The sequence below is a fragment of the Pezoporus occidentalis genome, unplaced genomic scaffold (genome assembly GCF_034315485.1).
Source record: "Pezoporus occidentalis ecotype Australia unplaced genomic scaffold, CSIRO_AGI_Poc_V1 ctg1, whole genome shotgun sequence".
Taxonomy (NCBI): domain Eukaryota; kingdom Metazoa; phylum Chordata; class Aves; order Psittaciformes; family Psittacidae; genus Pezoporus; species Pezoporus occidentalis.
Window position 1 is genome coordinate 17,385,356 of NW_026912778.1, and position 25,418 is coordinate 17,410,773.

The window sequence follows — 25,418 nt, forward strand, 5'->3', positions numbered from 1 at the left end:
CATCCAAAATTTTCATTCATTCAAAACAAAAAGCATTTCTTGATTTTAGAGACCAAAAACCACCACCATAGGCATCTGCTCCTACTTTATCATCTAAATCTTCTGCCTCCTGTTACTTGCATAACTCACAACTAAGACACTTTATGAGCAGTTTCATGATAAATCTAATCAGAGAATCATAGAATGGTTCAGGTTGGAAAGGACCTTAAAATCATCCAGTTCCAACCCCCCTGCCATGGGCAGGGATGCCTCACACTACTAGACCATGTAACTCAAGGCTCTGTCCAACCTGGCCCTGAACACTGCCAGGGATGGAGCAGTGCACTAAACCCCACAGCAACAGAGTTCTGGCAGACTTCATATATTTTCAGAGTTCTCTCATCACAGGCACCAGAACCACTTTCTGCAAGTTAAATTTTTGATACAACTTCAAGGTTATCCCATTAGCACATTCCTTTCCCTTTTTAGAAGATGAGTTTTTCTGAAAGCAATCTTCCTTGTTTGATTACTGTGAGTAGTATGTGGCTCTGAGCATCCCATCTTCCTTCTTTTCCTCCCCATTTCAGCTGACGGCTCTGTACCTCCCCAAAATAATCTTCTCATTCAGGCTGCTCTGCTGCAGGACCACTAAATCAGAAAGGTCTTTGAGAATTTTCAGCTTGGTAGGTAAGCTGTTTTCATCTCCATCAAGGTTTTCAGGAATGCTTTGATGCCATCAACTTCACATTGGTTTTGCTCCCCTGCAGCCAGATCCCCAAAATAAATGCAACGCTGTGAGATGCAACAGCACAGGTGGGAATTTGAGAATCCCTCATGGAAGATAGTATTTGGATTGAGACAGAGCAGGTGATGCAAGTATCAGGAAATACTCCTGCAGTAGTTCTGCTGATGTAACTCTCTCCTTACAGGTAGTAATGATGCAGTATCCCACTGATTAGGACCTCTTCTCCATTAACATGGGGGTTTTGTCATGATATGCACAAACAGAGAAATACGACTAAATCCACAATACGCAATATTAACAATCAAGATATGATTCAAACTTTTACCACAGCCTGTAGTAAAATGCAGCTTAAATGCAGCCACTTTAAATATCTGCAGTTGCATTTGTTCACTTTCTTCTGGAATAACTGAAGAGGCCCAGTGTGGGCAAGTCAGAGTATTGGTCTGAAAATACAGCTGGCTCTTTGAAACAGTTCTGTAGCACAGTGTAGTGTGTTTGGTAGGTCCCTCCACCCTTTTTTCCCAGCATAGCTAGCTATTATTCCAGATACGGCGCTAACCAATCATGACGCCAGTTTGAAGTCTCCAGCATATCACTTTCAAGACAACACAAAGTGAGAGAGAGGTGAGTTCTACAGGTAACTTTTAATGCAAGTCTTGGAAATTTGAGAAGATTCTGATTTTTCCCCCCTTCCCAATACATGCGACTGCATTTCTTTACATATATTTTTACCTTCTGCTATGCATTTATATTAGTTATTGCAAGTTATCCTTTTCATTCTTCAACAGGAGCACAAATGGTTTATAGCCATGATACCTCACAATAGACTCGCTTTCCATTTATGCAAAATAAAAAAACCCAAAACATTAAGCCTGAATGCTTGCTTTCTTTTTTCTTTTTTTTAATCTTCTGGCAAGTCAGGATTTTTTCCTCATTTATTAAAAGCTGTGCCTGGCAGAAGACACCAAAAATGCTCATTCTTGTGACTAATCTAGATGAAGTTCAAGTCAGCTGACAGATCATTTTCTTCAGTTCTTCATTCAGCTCTTACTCATCCCAGGTATCTCCATATTTATTTACTTTCACTAAAGAAAAGAAGAAACAGTAGTCACATATGATTCAATTTAACTGCAAAAGTTTATCTTGCAGACTGCCAAAAAGTATGGTGAAATGCATGACCATTTGAAGCAGTGAGTGGGAAGAATGTCAGTCACAGCACAACAGACATCCAATTAAAGCTACTTTGGAATAAATGGGGAGAAGAGTTTGTTAATTGTTCTTCTTTAATGAATTAATAGTCAAGAGGCCTACTGTGCTAATTCCTGCTCTACAGGATTTGTAATTACTTGGAAACAAATGTAACGTGGATGAAACAAAGACAATGGGAGGAAACAGGCAAGGAATGTTACAATAAATAACGTGGCTACATAATCCAGTTACGTGCACAGCTGGATGGATTCAGGATAGTTAAAAACACGTTCAAAGACAAAAAGAAATCAGTAATCCCTACTAGGAAACTACTCAGCCATTATTATTTGGCAGCTTCCTTTAGTATAGGAGTGATTCAGAGTAAACCAAAACCAGGGTACTGGTCTTAATGGATTTATGCAGAAGTATGTCACAAGTAACTGAACAAGGACCAGAAAGTGAAAAGATGGTCTCTTGAACATGAGCTGCCAACTGGTCTGTAACTGACTGCCATCACTGATCTACATGATCCAGTAGGAATGCTGGCACTAGTTAGGGACCTCTTTATACTTGCAAGTTAATTACTAAACCCCCTGTTTATTAATACCCATCTGCAGTAGAACCAGTGGAACAGAGCAGAATGCATGGTCTTTGTTTCAGTGAGATGTCAGCAAACTTTGCATAATGCACCTACAAGTCTCTTGTAAGCAGACTAATACTGCAATGAGGCACAACGAAATCTCTCTCAAAACACAGTTTGATTTCTATTTACCCTGGCAGATAAGCAGGCCACACTCATTCCCTGCAAAATAGTCCAGTGCAGGTCACTATGCAGATGCATATATATTTGTATGGCTACAAAGAATGGTGCAGGCACCAGCAGATGGAAATTAGGCACTACATAAAGCTGCTTTAAGTGTGGTTTGGCCTTCCTTATGTCCTTACAACAAAGGGCAGAAACCACTTTCGATTTGCTAGTCTGGTTCCTATGACCAAGGTAAGAGGATGAACAAAGGGGTAATGACTCAGGCTGTAGGAAGAGGCATACAACAAGTAGCATGTCCAGTGTGACACAAGAAGCTAAATCAGATCTTAGCCTGCAACATCAATAGAGTCCCTGAAGTGTAGATTTAAATGTACTTCCACTTGTAAAACATCTCTGAATTGTTGCATTCCCTCCTTACCATTTTCCCTAAAATTACAAAGAGATAATCTTAAAAGTTTGCTTACAAATCTCATACACTGCTCAGTGTAGTTCTATTCTTAAAGCCTGAGTATAACAATCAAACGAACACAGAAACATAATACACAGAATGCAATACTTGATCAGTATTTTATAGCGGTCTTTTACTGTTCTCAAATAACTAAGAATAAAATAATGAACACATATTCTCATTTCACAGCCACAAGATTTGCCATGCAATAAGGCAAGGTTTGCAGAGTACTGCTGAAGATTTGCATGTATGGTTTTCAAGTGACATTTCTAGGCTATTTGTGCAGAAGTATCCTGAAAAGACACACTGTGTAAATCAGTGAAGTGTCACCTGACAGAATTTAGAGGCAATCTGAAACTGAGCTTCAATAATTTTTTAACATCTCATCTGGTATAGTCACAAGATAAAAGAAAAAGGCTTTCACAACCTTGAAATAACAGATATAAATCCTTGCTCTGCAGCTGTTTGTAATTTTTACCTCATGATTTTGTAGATCTGTCCATCCAAAGACAGATGATCTGGACAAAGTAATTCACAAGCATGAAATAAGACCAGTACTCTCTTGTAATCAACACTGTTCCAAAGCTTACTTTGCTGCTTCAGAACTTTTTGCTTGAGCATACGGTCCTGTACTTATTACCACCTGTCATGCCTAAGAGGAGACGTTAGCTATTCCTACAAATCTTGTTGCAGCATGATTGACAACACCGGACACTGCACACAAACCCAAACAATCCAAGCTGACTAGTTCAGCAGTGTGTTAAACACCAAAGCATTCCTCTGCTAACATCATTTTCACACATGCCACACTAAATTAAAACAGTTCTAGAGCAAGTGATGATGAACTGCTTCTGTGTCTCCTTTGCAAAAAAAAGGACTGAGTCAAAAAGGTGACTGAATGGCATCTTACTCCTCAGGACACTGCAGGCTTATTTTGCTGTGTAAAGTTTTGTTTTTCACTGTGAAAACAAATCTCAATATTGCTGCCAAATACTGTTTCCTTCCTTTGAGTCTTAATGTAGAAAATGAAGCTCTACAAACAATGCCTCTTTAGAAATGCACTAATTCCACATTAAACAACTCATAAATACCCCCCCTCAAAACCATCAACCATGTGCTGCTCTATTCTGAGAGAACAATGCTATCTGAAGCATGCACCCCCTTCCATGGCTAAAACTCTTCAGTATGGCTCTGAGCTCAGAGAACTCTTTGTTGAAAGAGGTGGCTTGATATAGTCAATAACCCCAAAGTTCTGAAATTTTCAGCCTGGCATTGAGCAATACAGCTAAAGAGGAGTTAGAATTTGCTGTTAGAATTTGCTGTTAGAAGATTGCTGTTTTGAAGAATTAATTTGAAACATGAAACTACAGACCAGATTGCATGAGATCCCTGCAGATACTGTAAAAATAAGCTGCTTAAATGGTAAGCAGAATTAAGCCTTGGGTTTGTAACCGTTCTTAACATTATTGCCAATACCTGAATTGACTACGCATTTCTGTAAATTGCTATATTACCTTCCTTAGCTGGTTTTTCCTGTGAAAACTTGCTTGGAGTTTCTGCCTTTGGTGGTAGCATAACCTCATATGTCTCTCTGTGTTTATTCCTTAATTCCTCGTATGTAATGCCTTTTTTTTTACGGCTTTCTTCTGGAATTGGATCAGGATCTGAAAACAAAACAAACATTAAGATACAAGAAATGGCATCACACGCCAGAACTTGACTACAGCCTGTTCCAGAACGCCAGTTAATTACAGCTCAATCCCAAATGAAAAAGAGCACGACAGCTGCAGTTCTAAACACAGCTGAAAATGTATGTGGTCTTTAATTAATCCATTCCTTTTGTCCTTCTCATTGTGTCAAGCTGCTTTGGAAAACTGGCAGTTGACTCCTTTTCTTCATTCTACCTAATGGAAATCCTAACAACCATGTGGTAGTTGAAGGATAAAATAGTTCTGGTCACTTAATGTAAAATTTATGATAATCATACATTTGATATATTTATGATTTCTGAACAGAAAGCTAGGTGAAGCTCAAGGGTTTGCACTTAGGCTTTAAATTCTGCTTTCAAGGAACTAGGACTACTTCCATCATATGTCACCCGTTAAACATTTTATCCTTTTATCTACATTTATAATACAGAATCTTGGTTTGATAGTTTCTACCAACTATCAGTTGGTATCTGTATCTATCAACTATCACTATATTTGTGATGAAGTGTAAGTACACATTCACATCCAAGTCTTACAAAAGACTCGTGTGTGTGTGTGTGTGTGTGTATATATATATATATATATATATATATATATACACACACATATATATAAAAGCAGTAAACCCCAGTTGCATGAAAGGGCCTTTTTGTGAAATAAAACCTCTTCTATAAAGGGGTTAAGAAATCCACACTAATTCAAAATACAGAAATTTGCATCTGACAGTAACTTCCTCCTTTGTGCCCCAGAGAGACCTGAATTCAGAATCCTGTGCTTCCCTGCAATAGCTGAGGACAGAGCTCATACTGAAAGGAAGGGAACAGCTGCACCAACCAGTACTTGAAAACCATTTTAGTTCTCGGTGAGAAAATCAGCTGTTACCAGACAGAATGCAATATGCATTCAGTTCTTAGAAGATTTAAACGCTTGTCCCATTATAAAAAACAGTTTAATGTCACTGAATTATAGTGGTATACAGTTGCAGCACCACCACTGGCGAAAACACACTAGCCTCAGAAAGGCCAACAGGCAAATAAATGGTAGGAGACTGTGGTCAACGAAAAGATGGCATATTCACCTTAGCTTCAATCAAACAGAACTTCAAGTCAGGCTAAGTTTTTTGCAGATTTTTCTTCACAACACATTAAACCATGTAAGTTAATTTACAGTCTTTACTTGCAATTAGAGCTACAAAATAGGAACATCCCCACCCCTGAATTTAGATTACAGTTAGAGCACTAAATAATACATGTATTGTGTGTAAAAGCAATTCTGGGAACTTCAAGCTGTTCCATTCAAAATCACTGTATTGAATGATGTATGTCTGCACAGGATGAAAATACAAAGTTTAGTAAGAGAAATATTGAAGAGAAAGGCAAGAGTCATCATACTACAGACTGCTAAATGTTTAAAGACAAAACACACCTTGAGCAGCATAATCAGTAATTCCTGTAGGTGAGGATTCATTCAGGGAAGCACTGAAAGGAATGGGTTCATAACTTGAGAGGGCTCTATCTGTTGAACTATAATCATCTGAATAGCTAGAAGGAAGTGGGTATCCAGCTCTGGGAGAAGAAGATTCAGTATATGACTGAGAAGGCATCTCTGAAAATTCAGATTTCCGACTGGATCGGCTGGAAAATAATGAAATATTAAATACAGAAATATTGCAGTTAAAAATGGAACTGTAAGAGTAACAATATGTGCAGTTAAAGCAAATACTCTTTTAAATGGTTTAGTTTCCAACGTGGATTATCATCTTAAAGTTTGGGGTGCAGGTTTTAATTTACATTGCAAAGACCTATACAGTCCCTTCCCCAATACTCTTCCCTTCCTCCCAGAAACTTAACTCACACCTGAAAATCTCTCAACAGAGACAAAAGAGACAATGTATTTCGCACTTTACAAGACAAAAAAAATGACAATCCCTTCCCCCAGGGAGTCTTCAGACAGAAAAAAAAAAACACATCAGACACAGATAGTACAGGACGTACCCATCTAACTAGTGGTAGCAGGAACTATAGGTATTTTTAAAGGCCTTTTAGGAAGAATTTGCAATTTAAAATGCTTCATCATTAGAAGCTGCTGTCATTGATCAGTACCAGACAGCAGGAAAGGAGAATGAAGAGCTGTCTTGGGGAAATTAAATTACGAAGGTTTATTGAGTTGCTGAATTCAGCAGAAACATCAATGAATTTTCAGAGACAAAGATAAGATCATCTAAAGAAAATGATGCTTGATACTCTAAAACATTTGCTGCATACTCGGAATGGCCCTGCAAAGCACCACACAACATGTCTCTATTGAGAATGCCACCACTTGGTGCCACTAGGAAGTCTCTAGAGTATTTATTCATTTTTTTCTTTAAGTTTCTGCTTAGCTGTCCTTTTAGTTTCCTATGAAAAACATCTGCAGTTAGTCTTCGTTTTATTCTCACACTAAACATACAGAACTAAGCCACTTTGGTCTCAATTATATTTTTAAAGTATATGCAAACACAGCCTTAGAGAACTGTGTAACATTTTAGCTCCCTACCTATTTTTAACAGAAAATCAGAATTACCGAAATACATTAACTAGTAAATTCATGACTACAAAAATGTAACGATTTCTCTTGAAGGCTTAAAAAAGCAGAAGATTAATTTAGATTAATCATTCACCAAAGGGTGGGAGGGGAATTATCCCTTGGTAAATAAAATTTAACAGATACAAAAGAAGGGGGCATTAAAGGTTGAAGGGACTTATTGGTGCAGCAGATGATGGCATTTAAACAGGTTCTCATCTAGAGTAAACCCAGCTAATGATCACAATGTCTTACTAGAAACTGGAGCGGGGTGAAGGGACAGGTCCAGGTCCAATTCAGCTAAGAATTTACAGTAAATATATAAAGCAGCAATTCCTAAAACTATGTTTGATGCCATAAAAACATGAACATTTCAGAATAAAGGTAAATCTTGCAGACAACACTGCCATAAATCTGAATTTATAAAGTAATTAAGAATTTATTCAAATCCTTTCTAAACATTTACTTAGCGCATGCATACAAGGACTACTCCTCACTATCCAAACAGTATTCTCCCAGTTTTAAATCAAGGCTTTAAGTGAGATATTCCAAAAGGAGTTTGCAATTAAAAACTGCTTGAGGTAGAAAACATTCTGGAACAAAACAGGAAATAGTTTTAAGAACCTGATGAGTTTCTCATATGTACAGCATAATGCTGTTACAGATGTAAAGGATTTAAACAAACAGCAGTAAGTTTGACCGCCATGCTTCTTCCTGCACTGATATTGTTTACTGAGCTCTTTCCTTTGATAAACACTGAAATCATTTCCACCCTCTTCCTACTTCAATCAAACTAAACTATGGGAAAAACTTCTAGAATGCAACACTACTTTATTTCAGTTAACTTAGCTTACTTCTAAACTAAGGAGGCAATTTCTGCTGTCACCCTACTATAAGTAAATTCCACAGAAAAACATCTTAATTTACAGGGAATACATTTTGCTATGGATATTTCCTTTTTACTCCTTGAATAATCAGCTGCACATAAAAAGCCCAAAATGCATGTTTTACAGCTGGCCAAGTGATACAGACATGGCTTCCTCAAAGCGGCTGATTTGTGGTAACAGAGCAAAGAGGGAAGGTACAGCTCTGAAGGTCTTTCAAAGCTGCAAATATAGCTTTGATCTCTTAAGTGTTTAAAATGTCCTATTCCAGAATAAGTTTTAAATTCAAAAGACAACTGAATTCTTACTTAGGTGAACTATGTCTCTGAGCTTGTCGCAGAACATCTCCAATTGGAGAATCCTTCAGCTGCTTAAATTTCTCGCTACAGATGGGCAAGTAGGAAATCTTCCCAGCCATGTATCCACATATTCCAGCAACTTTTTAAAAAGAAAAAAAGAGATGAGTTTATACATTGTATCATAAAATTCAACATAGTTTTAAAATAATAATTCCAAATAAATTATACACTATCTTGAGTAAAAAATAGTTTAGATCTAAATCAAAACCATACAGTAATCATCTCTGCTTCTTTTGCAGACAAGGAGTACTAAAACCAAACACAACTACAGAACAGAGACACAGAGCAATGATTTACCCATGGCAAGAGCATCAAATGACTTCAGCTAGTACTTGATGAATGAAAGGTGACCCGAACATAAAGGAAAATAATTGCAATCAGTTTTTTCCAAGATCCAGAAATAACAATTAACTATCAAAGGTGCTAAAGCAGTGAGGAATAAAAAAAGGCAGTAAATTCTGCTGATTTATTCCATCAGAACAGTGAGATCTGGAAAAGACTTTCACTAGTATGAAGAGAAGTCTACATAAACTTAGCATTAGGCTCAGTATCCTCTGAAGAAGGTTCTATGATATGGCTGCCGAAGGACAAACAACTGAATTAACTGAACCCTTGTAGTCACTGGGCAAATACTTCCAATTCCATGCATGAGTGATTTTCAGCTGCTAGACAGGACATGAGAGTAAGTGCTCATGACAGCTCTTTCTTGGTTTAAAATTGGTGATTTCCATCAGCTGGCTCCTTCAAGTTTTATAAGTGGGTCAACTGGAGTATGAAGCAATTTGCAGAAAAACTCTAAGAACTCGCCAACAAAGTTTAAGTTGACCAGCACGTATTCCTTATTGTGGCGCCAGGAGACATGAGGGACAGCTCCTCTGAGTGTGTCTTGCTTGAGCACCAAACAAGCTGTGATTACATAGTCATCAAACATACATATTCATTACATTACGTGCATATTCATAAAGCTACTTTTACATGACATCATTCTTCTAGAAAATTCCTCCTGCATGTGCACAATAATGTGGTAGTGGTCTTTGGGAGCCCTGGTGGTCGTTTCTTCCTCATCTTCTTCTCCCTCACTTCATCCTTTGGCTGAACTTTAGGTTTGGAAAGTCCTGTTGTCATGCCAGCAAACACTAGTTCAGTTCTAGGTGGTTATTGTAAAACATTTACCTAAGACACTTCTTCACTGTCATCTACTGCAAAGCTCTTACCCATTGCTATTGTCGCAAAGCTACCAAGCTCAACGTTACTTAACCACAAAGCAGAACTGATTTTACTTATTTACAAAAGATTATACTTCATTTTGTATTTCTTTGTTTCAGAAGAAGCATGAAGGATTCAATGGCAATTAACAGAAGTCCTGTTGGTGATTTTTGTAGGAGAAAAGGACTAGACCCTTCTTCCTTCATATGCAACATGTATTTTCTAAGTACAAAGACTAAGTCAGGAAAGAATTAACTACCCCTAACATTAATCCTCTGAAGTCCTCACAGTGTAGATTACATCACCTGGGAATCAATATAAAAGGTGATTTTACCCTATCCTGCTGTACTGGTACTGAAATTATGATTCCTGATCTAATGCCTGTATTTTCAAAAGGTCAAAATGCTTTTTCCAATGGAAAAGAGAACAGCCACAACTACAAGTGAAGATTACAAAATGAGAAATATAAAGGTTTAGCTGTTTAGGTAAAAAAAAAAAAAAATTTGGAAGACACATCAAATGCTGTAAATACACACAAAAGGAAAAATTACAAGCCCCTTGAAAGGAAAAGCAGTCTAACAAGTATTCAAACTAAATATTTAGCAAAATACAGCTAATCAGCAAGGTGATTACCAAAGCAATGAATGCTACATAATTTGGTTTCTCTTACTACAGAACTAACAGCCAGATGATTCTTTGAATTCAGCATATTAAATTAGACATTGTTGCAGGCTAACATGAAGTAGGATGTACGGATCTCAGCCTTCTTTCCCAATAGCTCTATGCTATGTTGGAAGGGATACTGTCAACGTAGCATATCAGTCATGACTAACTAGAAGTTCCATTAAATGGTCAGAGTGCCTAGAAGACTACTGAGAAAAGCTGTGAGTAATTCCTATGAGCAGAACATCATCCTGGAATCTGAAAATTCCTATCTAGAAAATGAAATACCTCACAAAATTCCAGATACAACTAGAGCAGGGAAAGATGAAAGATACAGACAGAAAAAAAACACCCTGATTCAGCTATGGTAGTTAGACATAAAAGACCAATTACTGGAATGAGACATAGATACTGTTCAGAATAAGAATCTAAAGACCACAGGTGACACACACCATTACCAAAGACAGACTACTGTAGTCGATAGATGGAGCAGCAATATGCTCAGATCAACGACACCAGAAAAGCAAGAACTGAGGAACTGTCTTACTGTTGTTTACCATCAGCTAGCTATGAGCTAGCAGCAGTGCCTGGAATCACATATGCCCTTCTTTCAGAACTTAAGGAAGAAAAAAAACCCAAACCAAAACAACTGCACTGCTTCCTTTAGCAACACTTCACTGCAGGAGGAATGTGCAGTTCAATTATGAGCCATAATTTGGCTCTGCAAACTATGCCCTGGCAATAGTTTTCAGGAAGATCCTGTAGACAGTAGGATCTGACAGCAGACATCATCTGACCTAAGCAATATGAGGATGAAACAAAAGCTGCTTAACTCAGGCCTTTTACACTCCCAACTATGTCCCAGAAAAATCCCCGTATTTAAAATGCACATAAATCACAAGAAGTTACCTACTGAAAGACAATGAAAACTGGAAAATTCTTCTAGTACAAAATGAAAGTCCAGAGGCCTCTAGTGTCCATCAAAGAGGAGAAGCCAAAAATATTCTGGCTTATAACCTTAACATCAAGAACAGTTAGTCCAGTCCAGGTGCTCTCTATTTTTCCCCTTGATTTCAAAACTTCATTCTGTTTAATAGGAAGAACATGGCCCTTAACTAGAAATATGGAGGAGCTCTCAGTAATTCTGTTATTAGAAATGTCTGTGTTACACCATTGTTTGGCATTCAAAGAAAGCAGGTAGAATTTAGCATAAACAAATGGCAGCCCTATTCCCTCACGTTCATTTATCTGCTTAAACAACACTTCCTCTACTACAAATCATGGGTTTTACCCTCTTCCCACTGAAGTAAACTGTAAGGGTAACTGGCTGTATCTAGGCAGATTGGCAAGATGGCAACTTCCTGTTTTACTGTCATGTATTACATTGAAAATGTTAATTTATTAATTTATTTGTGATTATACTTAATCCAAAATCATTCATTGCCGTTTTCCTACAATTGTACATACATACTGTCCAGGAAAAAAGGCACTAAAATAGCCTGAATGGGACAAGTGAGATGCATGAATAAAGACCTTCAAATTAGGAAGGGAGGGGTGGCTGTACTCTGGCAAAGTAATTTAAAGTAAGCTTGTACAGTATCTATTTACAATGCTTTTGTCTCAAATTATTACATTACACTTGTCAAGCAATTTTATGGAAAGCCAGATGAATAAATGGAAAGCTCTACCTCTTGACATTGAATAGGTTCCTGCAGTATGAGATGTTGTAGTTAAGGAACGTAGCTAAGAAGCTGCTGACTGACTGAACTAATTCCAGGAAGGCAAAACTTGTTCATTGGCTATATCAGATCATTTACTCCTATCTTCAGGCACAGTTGTATCAATGTAAGAACTGATTCTCTATGTGCTGGAGTCTCTATCTGGGACAGCAAAATCCTGCTTATACATACAAACTGAGGGATGAGGGGCTGGAGAGCAGCCCTGCAAAAAGAGATCTGAGGGTCTGGGTTGATGACAAGTTGAACATGAGTCGTGTACCCTGAAAGCCAAAAGGGCAAACTGTGTCCTGGGGTGTGAATACAGCATAGCCAGCCAGTCGAAGAAGGTGACTGTCCTACTCTACCCTGTGCTGGTGCAGTCCCCACCTCAAGTATTCTGTGCAGTTTTGGGTGCCTCAGCAGAAGGAAGACATCAAACTTAGAATGTGCCCAGAGAAGAGTGACCAAGATGGTGAAGGGTCTTGAGGATGAGACTTACGAGGCATGGCTGAGGTCATGTGGTTTGTTTAAGTGGAGAAGAGAATGCCAAGGGGCAACCTCATCACAGCCTACAGCTTCCCCAAGGGGAGCAGTGGGATGGGAGGTGTTGATCTCCTTTCTCTGGTGACCACGAGGAAATGGAATGAAGCTGTGTGAGGGGAAGTTCAGACAGGACATTAGGAAAAGATTCTTCACTGCAAGGGTGGTCAGTCACTGGAACAGGCTCCCCAGGGAAGCAGTCATGGCACCAAGCCTGTCAGAGTTCAAGGAGTGCCTAATGATCTGCTTAGTCATATGATTTAGCTTTAGGAGCATGGAGTTGGACTTCACGATCCTGATGGGTCCCTTCCAACTTGAAATATTCTGCTCTACAGAGTGGAGTTACAGTGAATCAGCCAGCTAGTCTCATGCGAACTACATCCGTGTAACAGACTCCAGAACCTAAGGCATGAATACAAGCTGAATTTATATGTTGCTTTTACTTACATGCAACTTTTACAAAGGAGCCAAATCTTGAGCTGTCTCTTAGAACACCTGAAAATTAGGATCAAAGTAATTAGGAATAAGTTATTGAGAATTAAGCTGAAAAACATCAACTGTAGTTACATTTCTAGGTAAAGGTTACTCTTTTACACCTAACGTTGAAGAAAATTCAAGAAACCCAACATCTAAACTCCCCATAAAATTATAAAAAAAAAATAATCTAAGAATTACCACTTTAATCTTATCACACATATTACGACACATACAGAGTATATTTCATAATCACTAAGATATTGCATTTGTCAAACAACATAAAGCAAACATGAATTTTAATTTAAAGTTTTGCTCTTGATTTTAGGAATTGCAAGTCCTGTAGCTGAAGAGTCTGAACTTCTTTTAACTACAATAAGAAACTATATTATTATAGTAACTGTATTAACAGCAGAAATGCATTTCATCTGAGCAAATCCAAATTAACCCAAAGTATGTTTACACTGTACCTTTCTTAATTAAGAAGCTAGTACCAAGCATGCTCACTGCAGCCAGAGGAAAAGCTGTGAAGAAGAAAAGATGTTTAAAATATGATTTTCAGTATTTTCAACCAAATTTAACAGAATATGCAGTAACACCAGAGTTGCTAGGCCTTACTGAGATCTGCAGTGTAAGAATGTAAGCATATAATTAACAAACAATATGCATTATGAAACATTCTCGATTCCAGATTTTAAGTCTAACTACAAATTATGTGCTACTGGTTAACGAGTCATCCTGTCTTCATTAGACTTCATGCTTCCTAAAATACAGATGGTCTACAGCTCTAAGGACAAGCCTCCAGGTCTGGCTACAACTGCTCAGCATCCAGGTGCAGAACATTAAACCAGAGAAGCATAAACAGTTCTTCAGGGTGGAAGGCAGTTACATGGAGGCCAGTACCTCTAAATATTTTTCATCACCAAAAGTCTTGATTTTGTTTCAACATAAAAACTTTGGGGAAAGTCTAACTCTTACAGAGATATAAATCAAATTGATTAGAAGTAGGTAACATGTTTTATTCACCAGCAAATTACAGAACAGGGCAGCTTTTTCTGTAGCTTACAGATCAAACTGTACAACTCTGCGGCAAGGTCAGGAATGCAGAGAAGACAACAAACACAGAAGAGCTGCCTATTGATTTTTATCATATTGAAAGATTTCAGGTGGCCAGAAGCATATGAAGATGGCAAGAAACAAAAGAAATGCTTATTTACAGCAATGATAATTTTGATATTGGGAAGACTGACTGAAACTCTTTGCAAAGACGGCCATTCCTACACAAGATGCAGTGTCATCCATAACAAATATGACAGGAGCCTAAAGTTAATTACATTAAAGATTTAGGTATGTCATAATGAAATTACATTTCATGCAAGTCTGAAAATGCGTATGTAACAAAAAAGCTCAATGACTTTACCTAGGGGAGAAACTTCTGCTATAACAGTAGATGTTTATAGAGCTTATGCACAGAATCTGCTAATTGAGTTCTTGTTTGAAGATAAATGATATTTCTAATAATTTGGACAGCACAGTATTAAACTTTGCAAACTAACAGCTAATTCCTTTGCAAATTCTGACAGATCTAGGTCAGGAATGTAACCAACATTGCAGGGTAAATATGATAGGATGTCACTTTTAAGAAAAAGTATTGGCTACTTGGTTCAAAGCAAGATTACAGCAACACTTCAAAATACAGAATAAAATCTTCCAACCTATTATCAGATAAAACCGTGATACTTTTGGAGATTTCAGACCTAGATTTTCTGAGCTAGAGAATGGCAACGCAGGTTTGAAGCTAAATTGTAAGACAAAGAACACCAGGGGCATGTGGGTTGCTAGAAATAAGAATTCAGAAGAACTTATCACAGAGGACTTCAGTCTAACTCTCAGAGGTCTGAAATGGTTTATAGGCCCTACACAAATATTTTGAACATCAAAGACAGGTTACACACTTTAACGGAAACAGCTGTTCATAGGTGAGCTTATAATTGACCTGAAACACTAACTAGAAATTAAGAGAATAATAGGTAAATGAAAATTGGGTTCATACATAAAAACTATTAATAATTACTCAAGTGTAGAAAAAAATGCAGCTTAACAAATAAGAAAATTTCAATGCTTCCCACTGCTATGGGCAAAATGTACTTTCTTTTTTTTGCTTCAGGAAAAACAACAGAAGGCTGATATATGAACAGCCCATAATTAAGGATGGGAGTGTAATGATGTACCCTAGTCAAAATCGTTTTACGGAGAAAAAAACGTATCGATCTGGTTTGATTTTGTTAATGAGGTTAAAAGTACAATGGATAAAACTGTAGATCATAATATGAATTATTATTAACAGCATTACATTTTGTATTATATGATGTGATTAAAAATTAGTAATACCAGTAAATCATACATTAAACTGAATTCTGAAATTACCAGCAAGCATTTCTGAATTAGAAGCTGTCACCAGAAACTATGGAAAAACAGAGAGGGCTCACAAAGAATAGGTAAAATCTGAAATTTGAATAAACAACTGAAATTTGAATGAACAACTTGAAAATTTGAATAAACAACTGAAAATGCACAAATGTATAGCAATAATATGAATAACAAGAACTGATACAGTAAGAAGGGAGGATGTCAGGGCAGTCACACAAGTGGCCCGCACCTCTTCCAAAAGGACATTCAAATACTGCGCGTTTAATACAGGGAACACAACACTCCAGGTACATATAATGCAGAACAATGAAACAGAGAAGAGCTAGAAAACAGTGATGGGCCATAGGCTTGCATAGTGAAGTAACAGCACAGTACACAACCCCTGGAAAAAGCATCTTGCAATTACTCTTGTAGCTCTCTAAAGTGAAATATCTCAAGAAACTGATTTGACTGTTCTCAACAGCACCTTCATGTTGCTGCTTCTGTCTCTGTATAAAGATACACAGGGCTGTAAGTTACATTGCCCATCAAGAACTCTCAGCAGAACACCTCAAGAGCAACAAACAATTCTCTCCTCGCGTGTCTTCCAGGAGAGAGATTATCAATATGCCATAACCAACCTTCACTTTCTTATGAATGAACCTGACTCTTCTCACTTATAAAAATACATGGAAAATGGCTGGATTTTAGCAAACAAGCTGAAGGTTTTCAGGTATCTGAATAAACATAGAAGAGCAGAATGCCTCTTCCATAAAAGCAATGGAGAAAGATAAAGCAGAACTTTGAATCTTTAATTCAAAATCACAGTGCCATAGAAGTTGCCCCTGAAAGGACTGGATTTCAGGAGAAACCAAAGCCCCTGTCTGCTAAATTTGGCAAATCAGCTGCTAAATTCTTCCTCAGTCCTGGTTTCTGCTAAACCACCTATCAGCATCAAGATTAATCTACTAGTATGTGACAGAATAGTAGGCAACAATCACATCAGAAGGCTTCTTCAAACCTCTTGACCAGGTGTCTAAAAAACAGGTATGCACTGAACCTTTGGGTTACAGAAGCAATGTTAAGAAGTAATGCAATCAGCTCTCAATGTTTTGTAGAAAAAAAAAACGCAGCACAACAAAAACCCAAAACCAAACCAACAACCAACAGAACATTTCAAACCAACAGAATATTTCAAATAAATTGAGACAGAAAGTATTTTGTGAAAACAATGTGAGTTTATGATTCCTGTATACTAGCTGTAGTACAGAAATCATTACTGACTTCAAAATCATGGCTTTTATTTGCACGGGAAAGGTGCCCAAATGTCTGCTCACACACAGACACAGTTTCTCCAAAAACTGAGCTGAGTGACTACTTATGTTCTGTACTTAGTGTTCTCCCCAGAAGTGTCCATAAAGACAGAAAGCAATGGTTGTAAGTTAAACTATTTTATTCTTGCACTCCAAAGATAACAAAAGTTGAAGACAAAAATAACAAAAACCAGAACCATAAATGAGACTTCATTAATTATATCTATTTTTTAGACTTTTCATAGGCATATTAATTTAAAATATGAAGGGATCAGGTTATAAAGCATAAGCCTTACAAATTATGTTGTGATGTCTACAAAAATCCTGAATCCTGTCCTAGAAACTCTTAATAAATAAATGGAAATCCTCCATGGATCAAGTTCTACCACAATGTAACTTTAGACTATGTGAAGCTTGTTAATGAACTGTTGTGATACACTGACACAGGCCTGCCTTGCTTGCTGCCTCAGACAGCAACAAAAATTAAGGGTGGAAGAAAAGCAAACCATGCTCACCAGAAAACTGAACTCACCTCTATACCGGGCACTCTCTTCAGCACATTCCTTAAGGAGTCTTCTCTCCTCCTCTGTCGGTACATAAGGCTTAGGTATTTCCCTCTTTCATTGGGGAAATAAATTACAAGAGAGTGATCAAAAGAAAGGTTTGGGGGGATTTTTCAATTAAGAACTCTAGCTTTCACACCTTGCAAGGCCTGTACTTTCACACAGCTACACTTAAGGAACTGGTGACTTTTGCTTATAGATGTCACATGAAGTATTTAATTTTTAAAACCCAATGGTCCCACAAGTGATACGAGAGAGTAGAAAATATTTTTGGTACAGTCAAATTCCAACTCAGCTCACTCCTCCTCCTTTAGAAAAGCCAGCTTTTGTCCTTGCAACTAGCCCTCCAAATGGACAAAAAACCGTCAGCTCATTAAATCCCTTTCTAAAATACTTGCCAAGGCTTTCATTACACAACGCCTGCTGCCCGTTTACACTTAGTGAAAGCTAGACAGCTGTTCCTACCAGAGGTGCGTGACTCTGCAGCCGCGAAGGCGTGCGACCGGGCGCCCTGCCAGGCTGCCGGCCGGGAGAAGGGCAGAAGCGAGAAGGCCGCCGGTACTGAGGAGAACACCTCCTGCTGGGCCAGTCCCCCGGAATGCCGCGAGGAAGGCCCTAAGGGCACCGTCCCCGCGGTCCGCAGCCCTCCAGGGAGCTCACGGTAGGCCCAGGCCACACGCTGCCAGGCAACCCCGCTGCCCGGCCAGCGGAGGGCGGGTGCAGGCCCAGGGCATGCTGCCTCGCCCTCAGCAGAAACAACCCCACCACCGCTCCCGCAGTCCCCCGCGGGCCGCGCCAACGAGAGAACGACAGTACCTCGGCCGGGTCGCCGAGCTCCCCGCCGCCGGGGCCCGACCCGGCCTCCATAGCGGGGCGGGGAGAGCACAGCGAGCCACCGCTGACCCGGAAGTCCCCGCGACGCTACTGGCTGCGCCGGCCCCGCGCGCATGCGTGGAGAGGCGCGGGGACAGGGACGCCCCTGTTAGGCCACGCCGGGGTTCCCGTTCGAGGCTGGTGCTGCCAGTGGCGCTGGCACTGGCACGGGCACGGGCACGGACTATGCGGCCTGCCCCTGAAGGGAAACCTGGAGGAGCGGACCCCGGGGTAGGCCGCGGTATTGCCCAGAGGCCGCTGCTGGTTAACCGGGGCCGGGTGTTTATTTGTGCTCAGCAGCGGTGCGTCCTGGCTGTGAAGGCTGCGGAAGGGAGAGAGGGAGGGCGGGGAAGGACCGAGAGGCAGCAGCTGAGCCTCAGGGCATTCATTTCAGTCGAGAATGTTTCCTTCCTGCGCCTTATCTTGTTTCCTGCCTGCTTAAAGAATGCCACCCAGTAATGCTGTTGGAGAGCAGGCGCTGCTTCAGGGGCGGCCAGTCCTTTAAAGATAACCCTTGCGGGGGTAGTTCTGCTTCCTGCCACATTAATCCCCACGTTGGTGCTCCTTGGTTTTGAGAAATGGTAGCAAAAAGGTTTTACCCACCCGTGCCTACCTTAAGCATAGGTATGTTACCAATAGGTAGGTTACCTGATCGCTAAAGATGTGTGGCCAGAACTGACTGAAGAGGAAGGAAGCCTGTTGCCCCACAACAAGAGTGTATTTGAACTGGGACCAAGAAAGAACTTGTTGGGCAACTGTCTGAATTTGGAAGTGGTAGGGGTTTGGTGGTTGGGATTATCCTGAAGTGGGTGATTAGGAGTCTGTGTGCTTGCCTCTAGCTAACACTGCTGGAGTGGCAGAATTAGTGGATGCTTGCAGTCTATCTGGAACTCTGAAAAGCTGGGGAACAAATAAGCTGTTTCTGATAGCGCAGTGTGTGCTGTGGCATTTTCTTGTAAACATTCACTACTGTGGCTTGAATTCACCATATCCTGATCTGCCTCTGCTTGCCTGGAATGCACCACTCCCTTTAAGCCTTTCCTGGAGTGAGCCATTGTCTCTTCACCCTGGAATTCAAGAGAAGAGGCTTAAATTGCTACTGTCTGATGGCTGTACAAAAAAAAAAAAATCCCGTGCCTGAAGACAGGAGAGAGAGGGCTGTGGAGATTGAAGGTGACTGAAATTAGTATGGAATGTGGATGTGAAATGTCTGAAATCAGTAGAGAATGCAGCTGTAAAATAAACACTGTGGGCACGTGTAGGACCCAGGACAAATGGACTGAGGAGTGTGGGAAGTAGTTTGGCTGCACCAAGAAAGGTGTAGAGGAGATGGACTTCTGAGTATTGGACTCTTGAAATAAGCTGGGAGGGTAGAACCAGAACCTATGAATTGTGGGGTTCTTAATTCATGGCTGTCTGTCCTGGGTTCAGCAGTAGCAGTCATTTTTCCCCTTCTTGGTAGCTGGTGCAGTGCAGTGTTTTGACTTTCGGCCTGGGAACAGAGCTGATAGCGATGCTTTGGTTTGGCCAAGGACCTTGTGAGCCTCATGCTCTGCCAGGGAGGAGGGGAAGCCAGGAGGGGGCAGAGACAGGACACCTGACCGGGGCTGACCAAGGGGGTATTCCATACCACAGCACGTCATGCCCAGGATGTAACTGAGAGTTATCCGGAAGGGCTGGGGGACTGCAGGGTTGGAGGAGGTATGGGTCGGTGCTTGGTCGGGCTGGGGGGGGTGAGTTATCGGTCGGCTGGTGCTGAGGTGTTATATTCTCTTCTCATTTCCTTTATCGTTGTTATTATTGGTGGTAGCAGTAGTGATTTGTGTTATACCTTAGTTACTAAACTGTTCTTATCTCAACCTGTGGGAGTTGCATTCTTTTCGATTCTCCTCTCCATCCCTCCGGGAGTAGGGGGAGGGAAAGAAGGGGGGGAGTGAGTAAATGAGTTGCCTGACTGGGTTTAAACCACAACACTGTCATACTACAATAAAGACATTTCTAGTTTCCATGAGATTGGAAGTAATCTGTTCTATCAGGCAACCTTAATCTCTGCTTGTCGCATTGGCCCACCCTCATGAAACAGTCTCCAGTATGTGAACATCAGTTACGCATGTCATTAATCGGCAAAGGCAAAAGATTTTGGCCACATTAACTCATCAAAGTTTTATTTGTGGGGCTATATATAGCACAGTTATAAAGGCAATTTATTTCATGCTGGTTCCCGCTGGGCTTTCAGTACATTCTAGGCAAAGAGTGCAATGGGTTTTTAAAGCTTGCATTTTGGTAGGGTAGGACAGGAAATGTTTATGGATGGCACTCTCTCCAAACATGGAACTTCAGAGGGGAGGAAATGGCTATCGATCTGCTTCACAGAAGAAAATGACTCTGAGCTGTTGTTTTGCCTCCCCATTGTTAAATTAATAGTTATCCATTCAGTTTTCTCACTTCATTATCCTCAAGTCCTTTAGACTTCCAGTGGGGAAAAAAAAATAAATTGCAATCATGCAGGAAACTCATGAGTTTACCATCCTTTCAAAATTTTTACCTGTTTGTGATGTGTACAGGCTGCTTGTGAGATACTTAAAGGCACTTAAAAGTTCACTTGGCTGCATAAATCCATTTGCTGGCTTAGAACTGCAACTGTAGGGCCACATTCAGCATGGATGGTAGAGCATATTCACATCCTTTGCACTTCATTCTCAGTCCTCAAGACAGTTTTTGACGGTCGCCCTCAGACAGTAATCTTCACAAGGATGCCCTTTTTGACATCTGGTCTACTTCTACTGCTTCTTTTGTACTCACACCTTTCATGCAACTACTGAGAACTTCAGTTTGAGGTCAGTGATGGTATCGCCAGGTCCTTCTGATGGATTACATGGAATCTTGTCTTCAGGCAAGGTTTAGGACTAGCTTTTTAACACCTGCCTGTAAACCTAGTGTCTTGAATACTATTTTCCCTACTTCTCCTTTGACAGGTGACATTATCCCATCTGGTATTTTTGTTTAAAAATTGATGCACTAGAGTAGCTCTTTGGAGATGCCAATTGCGGAGCTCTGAACTGTTTGTTTTAATGACATGCATGATGCTGGTTTGATGCTTCAGCAGCTGTTTTCCAATTGCTGTTTTGTGTGTTTATTTAAACATGTTCAATCTACAAAACTGACAGACTATTTGTAAACAGGCATAGCATAAAGTTACATTATTTTTGCCCTACCTCAGGAGTAAACCAATTCTTTTTAGATGTAATACAGCTCACTTACCTGTGACTAAACTTTTTAACTTTTATGACTTACCATCCAAGAGTGATGAGTATATTTGAGATTCAAAATTCTGCAGTACCAAAGCTTGATCGTTAACTTTTACAAATTTGAAATTACTTCTTTTGAAGGAGATGCCTCAAAGAAGGAAAAAGGGAAGCTTTTGAACAGTAAGATTCTTTTACAATGAACCAATTACCTGCTTATGTAGTCATCGGTGAATATTTAGAACTCTTGAAGCTGGAGCTCAAGAATTAGTGGGGTGAGATATACATAGTCTGTCAAGTGGTTTAAAAGCTTATATTTCTGATAAATTCTTTTCCATCCCCTTGTTCAAGTTAGTGACAGGCTTTATACAGATCCACTGCAAAACAAAGAGGTGGCTTAGCACTGAAGTTTAGTTTTACAATATTGCAGAAGACGTAACTGAAACAAGTAGACATGTGAAAGAGTTGGAATATATGCTGCTCTGGTAAGGAAAGTCGCTAAACCAAGTGCTGGAGGTTTATGTGTTCAAGTATATAGCTGGAATGGTGATTTTTTTGTTGTTGTTTTCTGCTTGGTGCTGTGGTCAACAGAATAAAAGACAACAGCTGAGAGCCGCTGATTCTTCAGCGGCTGCCAAGAGTTAACAGGGCTGTACTTGGAAAAATCACTCTCCCCCTAATGAAGAAACAACAGTGCCTCATACCAAAAAAAAGAGCATTGTTGTAACTACCGCAACTGGTGGCAGACAAAGAATCAGTTATTTGCCTGAAGCATTATGGTGCATCAGCAAGAACCAAGAGTGGGTGTCTGTGGAGCGGAGACTCAAAGCTTCAATTACTGAGGACTTCACCCACATTGATAATAATTACTAATAATTGGTACTGTAATATACTTTGAAAAGTGCTTTACATCTTAACTAATCCTTAGGGCTATTTTGTAAAGCGGGCAGGTAACAGTCAGGATAATCTGGGCTCCGAAAGTGGAAGGATTGTGCATCCTGTGAAGTTCAGGTTCAGGGTTCAATACCAGTGGTCTGGTTTTCTTTGGCTGAGAAGCTCAAACACTCTTGTTTCAATTGCATTGGTGTACATGCATTTCCTGGGAAGGTCAGGCTGGGCTCCTAACTCGGGATAACTGCGAAATCAGACGTAACTTGAGACATACTTTACTTCAATCGTCTGATACTATGCACACCACCAGTGGCAATGAATTCTGTTTTTCTTGTTAGGTCTTCTATTACCCAACATATAGACTGTGGTACAGTTGTTGTAAGAGAATAAGCAATTACTCCATTCTCAAAATTCTTAAACCTACAGGAAAGAGTTAACCTGAAATATTCTTCTCAGCTACAAGTATATAATTTTTTTCTTCTCCTGCTTAGTTGTTCCTACTGGTTTCTGCAAGTTGCTGCACATATCTGTCTTATGGGTGTAGGGCACATGGACTTGAGTAGTTGAGCATGAAGGGACCTTTTATTTGTACAAAGTGTGCAACAGATCTTGGAGCTTCTCTTAACAGAGATTGGCAACTGTTGTGCTGGCACATCTGTTGTTTGTAAAAAACATACTTTTTACTCAGTTTTGGTTTTGTTGGATATGGTTATTATAGTACAGTACTTGAAAGACAGGCTTATATTTGACAGTGGAAAACCTGTGACTTCACTATTCTTTCTAACACCGTTTTGCAGATCCAGTGTTATTTTACCATTTTAACTTGCTTGACATAGTGTTTTTTTCCCCTCTCCCTCCTCCCTGTTTTTTGTTTTCAGGCTTGGAAGTTCTGAGGCACTTGAACAGAAAATACAGTTACTGTCTAACTGAATTGTTAGTGGTGGCACTGTTTCTGGTTTATTACCATCGGCTCCAAAATCTTTGCACTGGTTAGAAATATGCTGTTACGTTCAGCTGATAGGCGGATTGGTTAACCCTGTATCACAGCCACCAGATTTCTTGTATTAGCGAAATCTTGGCCAGTACAAGATGAATTTTCCGAGGATGGTGCTGTGAATGCCTGCTGTGCCTTTCCGTCCGTGTCACTTGCATTAGCACAAACCTTACAGACTGGCGCTGTGGGAAGCATGGGAACTCAGAAGTCAAGTTCCGATGGCTGAAGCACCAGCTGCGGTGTAGCGCTGGTGGAAGCTTCCCCACGGTCTCCGCCCGAGCCGGGATCCTCTGCGGGGCAGCCCAGCGGCTCGCCTTGGTCCAACAACGAGAGTAATTTCGGGCAAAAAGGCGGCAGTTGTGCGGCTGGCCGAGGCACAAGTATTTGTTCTTATTCGCTGCGGGGGAAGGGCGTATTTTCTGCCCGTTTCCCACGGGCGAAAAGGAGCCATGCGGAGGAGACCTCACAGGGCCTCATCGCTTCGTCAGCGAGGAAGCCTCCCCGAGGTTCCTCAGACACGCTGCTGCGTGCCCAGAAGGCCGCTTCATTCCCGGCTACCTCAGCCATGCCGGCCTTCTTAACGGCTTTTAGCGACAGCGATCAGTCCTGCTCTCACCGGTACCGAGGAGGCTTCCTTACGTCACAGGCTGCCTCTGGACCTCGAAGGCCACCTTCCCACCGAACGCGCCCGCCGCCGTTCTGCGCGGGGCCCCGGCAGCGGGCCGGCTGCCCGGGGGGCAGTTCGTCCCTCACGCTGCCGGGGAGGCTGCGAGGGGCGGGAACCGAGCATCTCAGAGAGCTCCCACGCCGGGCTGGCCGCGGCGTGGAACTGGCTGCCCGCTCGGCCTATCGCAGCCGCGGGAAGTTGGCGGGCACCGCCAATCAGAGGCTCGCTCCCCCTCCCGGTCTCACTATTGGTAGAAGAGTCAGGCGGGGGCGGGGCTTGGAGGGCGGGCTTTGCGCTCAGAAGCCAATGGGGTGTGAGAGGAGGGCCTGTCCCGCATGAGTGCCGCTCTCCTGGGCCAGTGAGCGTCAGTTCCTGGTGGAGCAGTGTGTGCCAATGGGGAGCCGAGGGGGGCGGGACGGGCGAGCCGGGCCGTCGAGTTACCGGAGGGGAGAGGCGGCGGCGCGATAAAGCCGGTGGGGGATGCTGGCGGCAGGAGTCGCTTGCTAGCTCCCACCAGGGTTGCTCCGAAGGGGACTGTAGCTGCGGTGAGGCGGCGGCCCCCAGGGCTGAGCTGGGAGGCAGCGCTTGCACCGGCGGGGTAGGTGAGGCGGCGGTGGCGGCGGAGCTGGGACCAGGGACCTGGTGGCGGCTGGGGAGGAGGCGGCTGTCCGCGCCGGGGGAAACGGACCGAACAGGGCTAGGGAGTGAGGAAGCTTGCACTGCGCGCAGCCCCTGCCGTTGGCTCGGTCCCTGGCCCGGGCCGCTTTGTTTACGGAGGGAAGGGCAGCGTGCCGCCGGGCCCGCCACCGGGGGGCGTGGACAGGGGCAGGGAGGGGTCGCGGTGCTGGCGTGCGCTGGGTGCCTCTTAGCCGCCTTCACGCTGGGCCGGGGCTCCGGCCCTCCTCACCGGGCACGCAGAGCCTTCCGCGGCCCGCGCCCCGTCTCCTCCTGCCCTCTCTTTCACTCCTTCTTCCCCTGCCCCGCCCGTGTAGCGTGGCCGGTGGCGGGGTGCGTGCCCAGCACGCCCCTCCCGACCAAGTCTGCGGCCCCCTGAAGCCCCTGGGGTGGGCGCGGCTCTCGCGGAGCCCCCGCGGGCCGAGCGGAAAGCGGCCGCCGCCGGGCTCTTCCCGCCCCACGCCCGCACCCGTGCGACTGGCTCCGGTCGTCCCCCGCGGCAGCGGGGCTGTGCAGCCGCTGGCCTGTGCCGCTTGGAGGGCGCCGA

At 41.9% G+C, this 25,418-nt stretch overlaps 2 protein-coding genes across 3 annotated transcripts in view; one reads left to right on the top strand and one right to left on the bottom strand.

Moving 5' to 3' along the window:
• Nucleotides 1-1,349: 1,349 nt before the first annotated feature.
• Nucleotides 1,350-18,485, bottom strand: OCIAD1 (OCIA domain containing 1). 2 transcript variants are annotated; one of them, XM_062607463.1, is made up of 8 exons: nucleotides 18,343-18,485; nucleotides 17,496-17,580; nucleotides 13,712-13,765; nucleotides 13,215-13,262; nucleotides 8,590-8,719; nucleotides 6,261-6,469; nucleotides 4,641-4,790; nucleotides 1,350-1,809 (listed from the first exon to the last, which is right to left on the bottom strand). In XM_062607463.1, the coding sequence occupies exons 1-8, from the start codon at nucleotides 18,391-18,393 to the stop codon at nucleotides 1,772-1,774; spliced, it is 765 nt and encodes a 254-aa protein (XP_062463447.1). In that variant the 5' UTR covers nucleotides 18,394-18,485; the 3' UTR covers nucleotides 1,350-1,771. The 2 variants fall into 2 exon arrangements, with proteins under 2 accessions (XP_062463447.1, XP_062463457.1); XM_062607473.1 differs by lacking the exon at nucleotides 17,496-17,580.
• Nucleotides 18,486-24,671: 6,186 nt separating this feature from the next.
• The window catches only part of FRYL (FRY like transcription coactivator), a 162,387-nt gene continuing 161,640 nt past the window's right edge, over nucleotides 24,672-25,418 (top strand). Inside the window, exon 1 of the mRNA XM_062606496.1 lies at nucleotides 24,672-24,798. The gene's annotated coding sequence lies outside the window, so the exon portion shown is untranslated. The remainder of the gene's footprint in view (nucleotides 24,799-25,418) is intronic.

Coding starts and splice junctions, on each gene's coding strand:
- OCIAD1 (XM_062607463.1), bottom strand. CDS start 18,393: ATGGAGGCCGGGTCGGGCCCCGGCGGCGGGGAGCTCGGCGACCCGGCC. Junction 13,766..17,495: donor AGAGAGTGCCCGGTATAGAG/GTGAGTTCAGTT, acceptor TCTTCTTCACAG/CTTTTCCTCTGGCTGCAGTG. Junction 4,791..6,260: donor TACTGATTATGCTGCTCAAG/GTGTGTTTTGTC, acceptor TTTTGTTTTCAG/ATCCTGATCCAATTCCAGAA.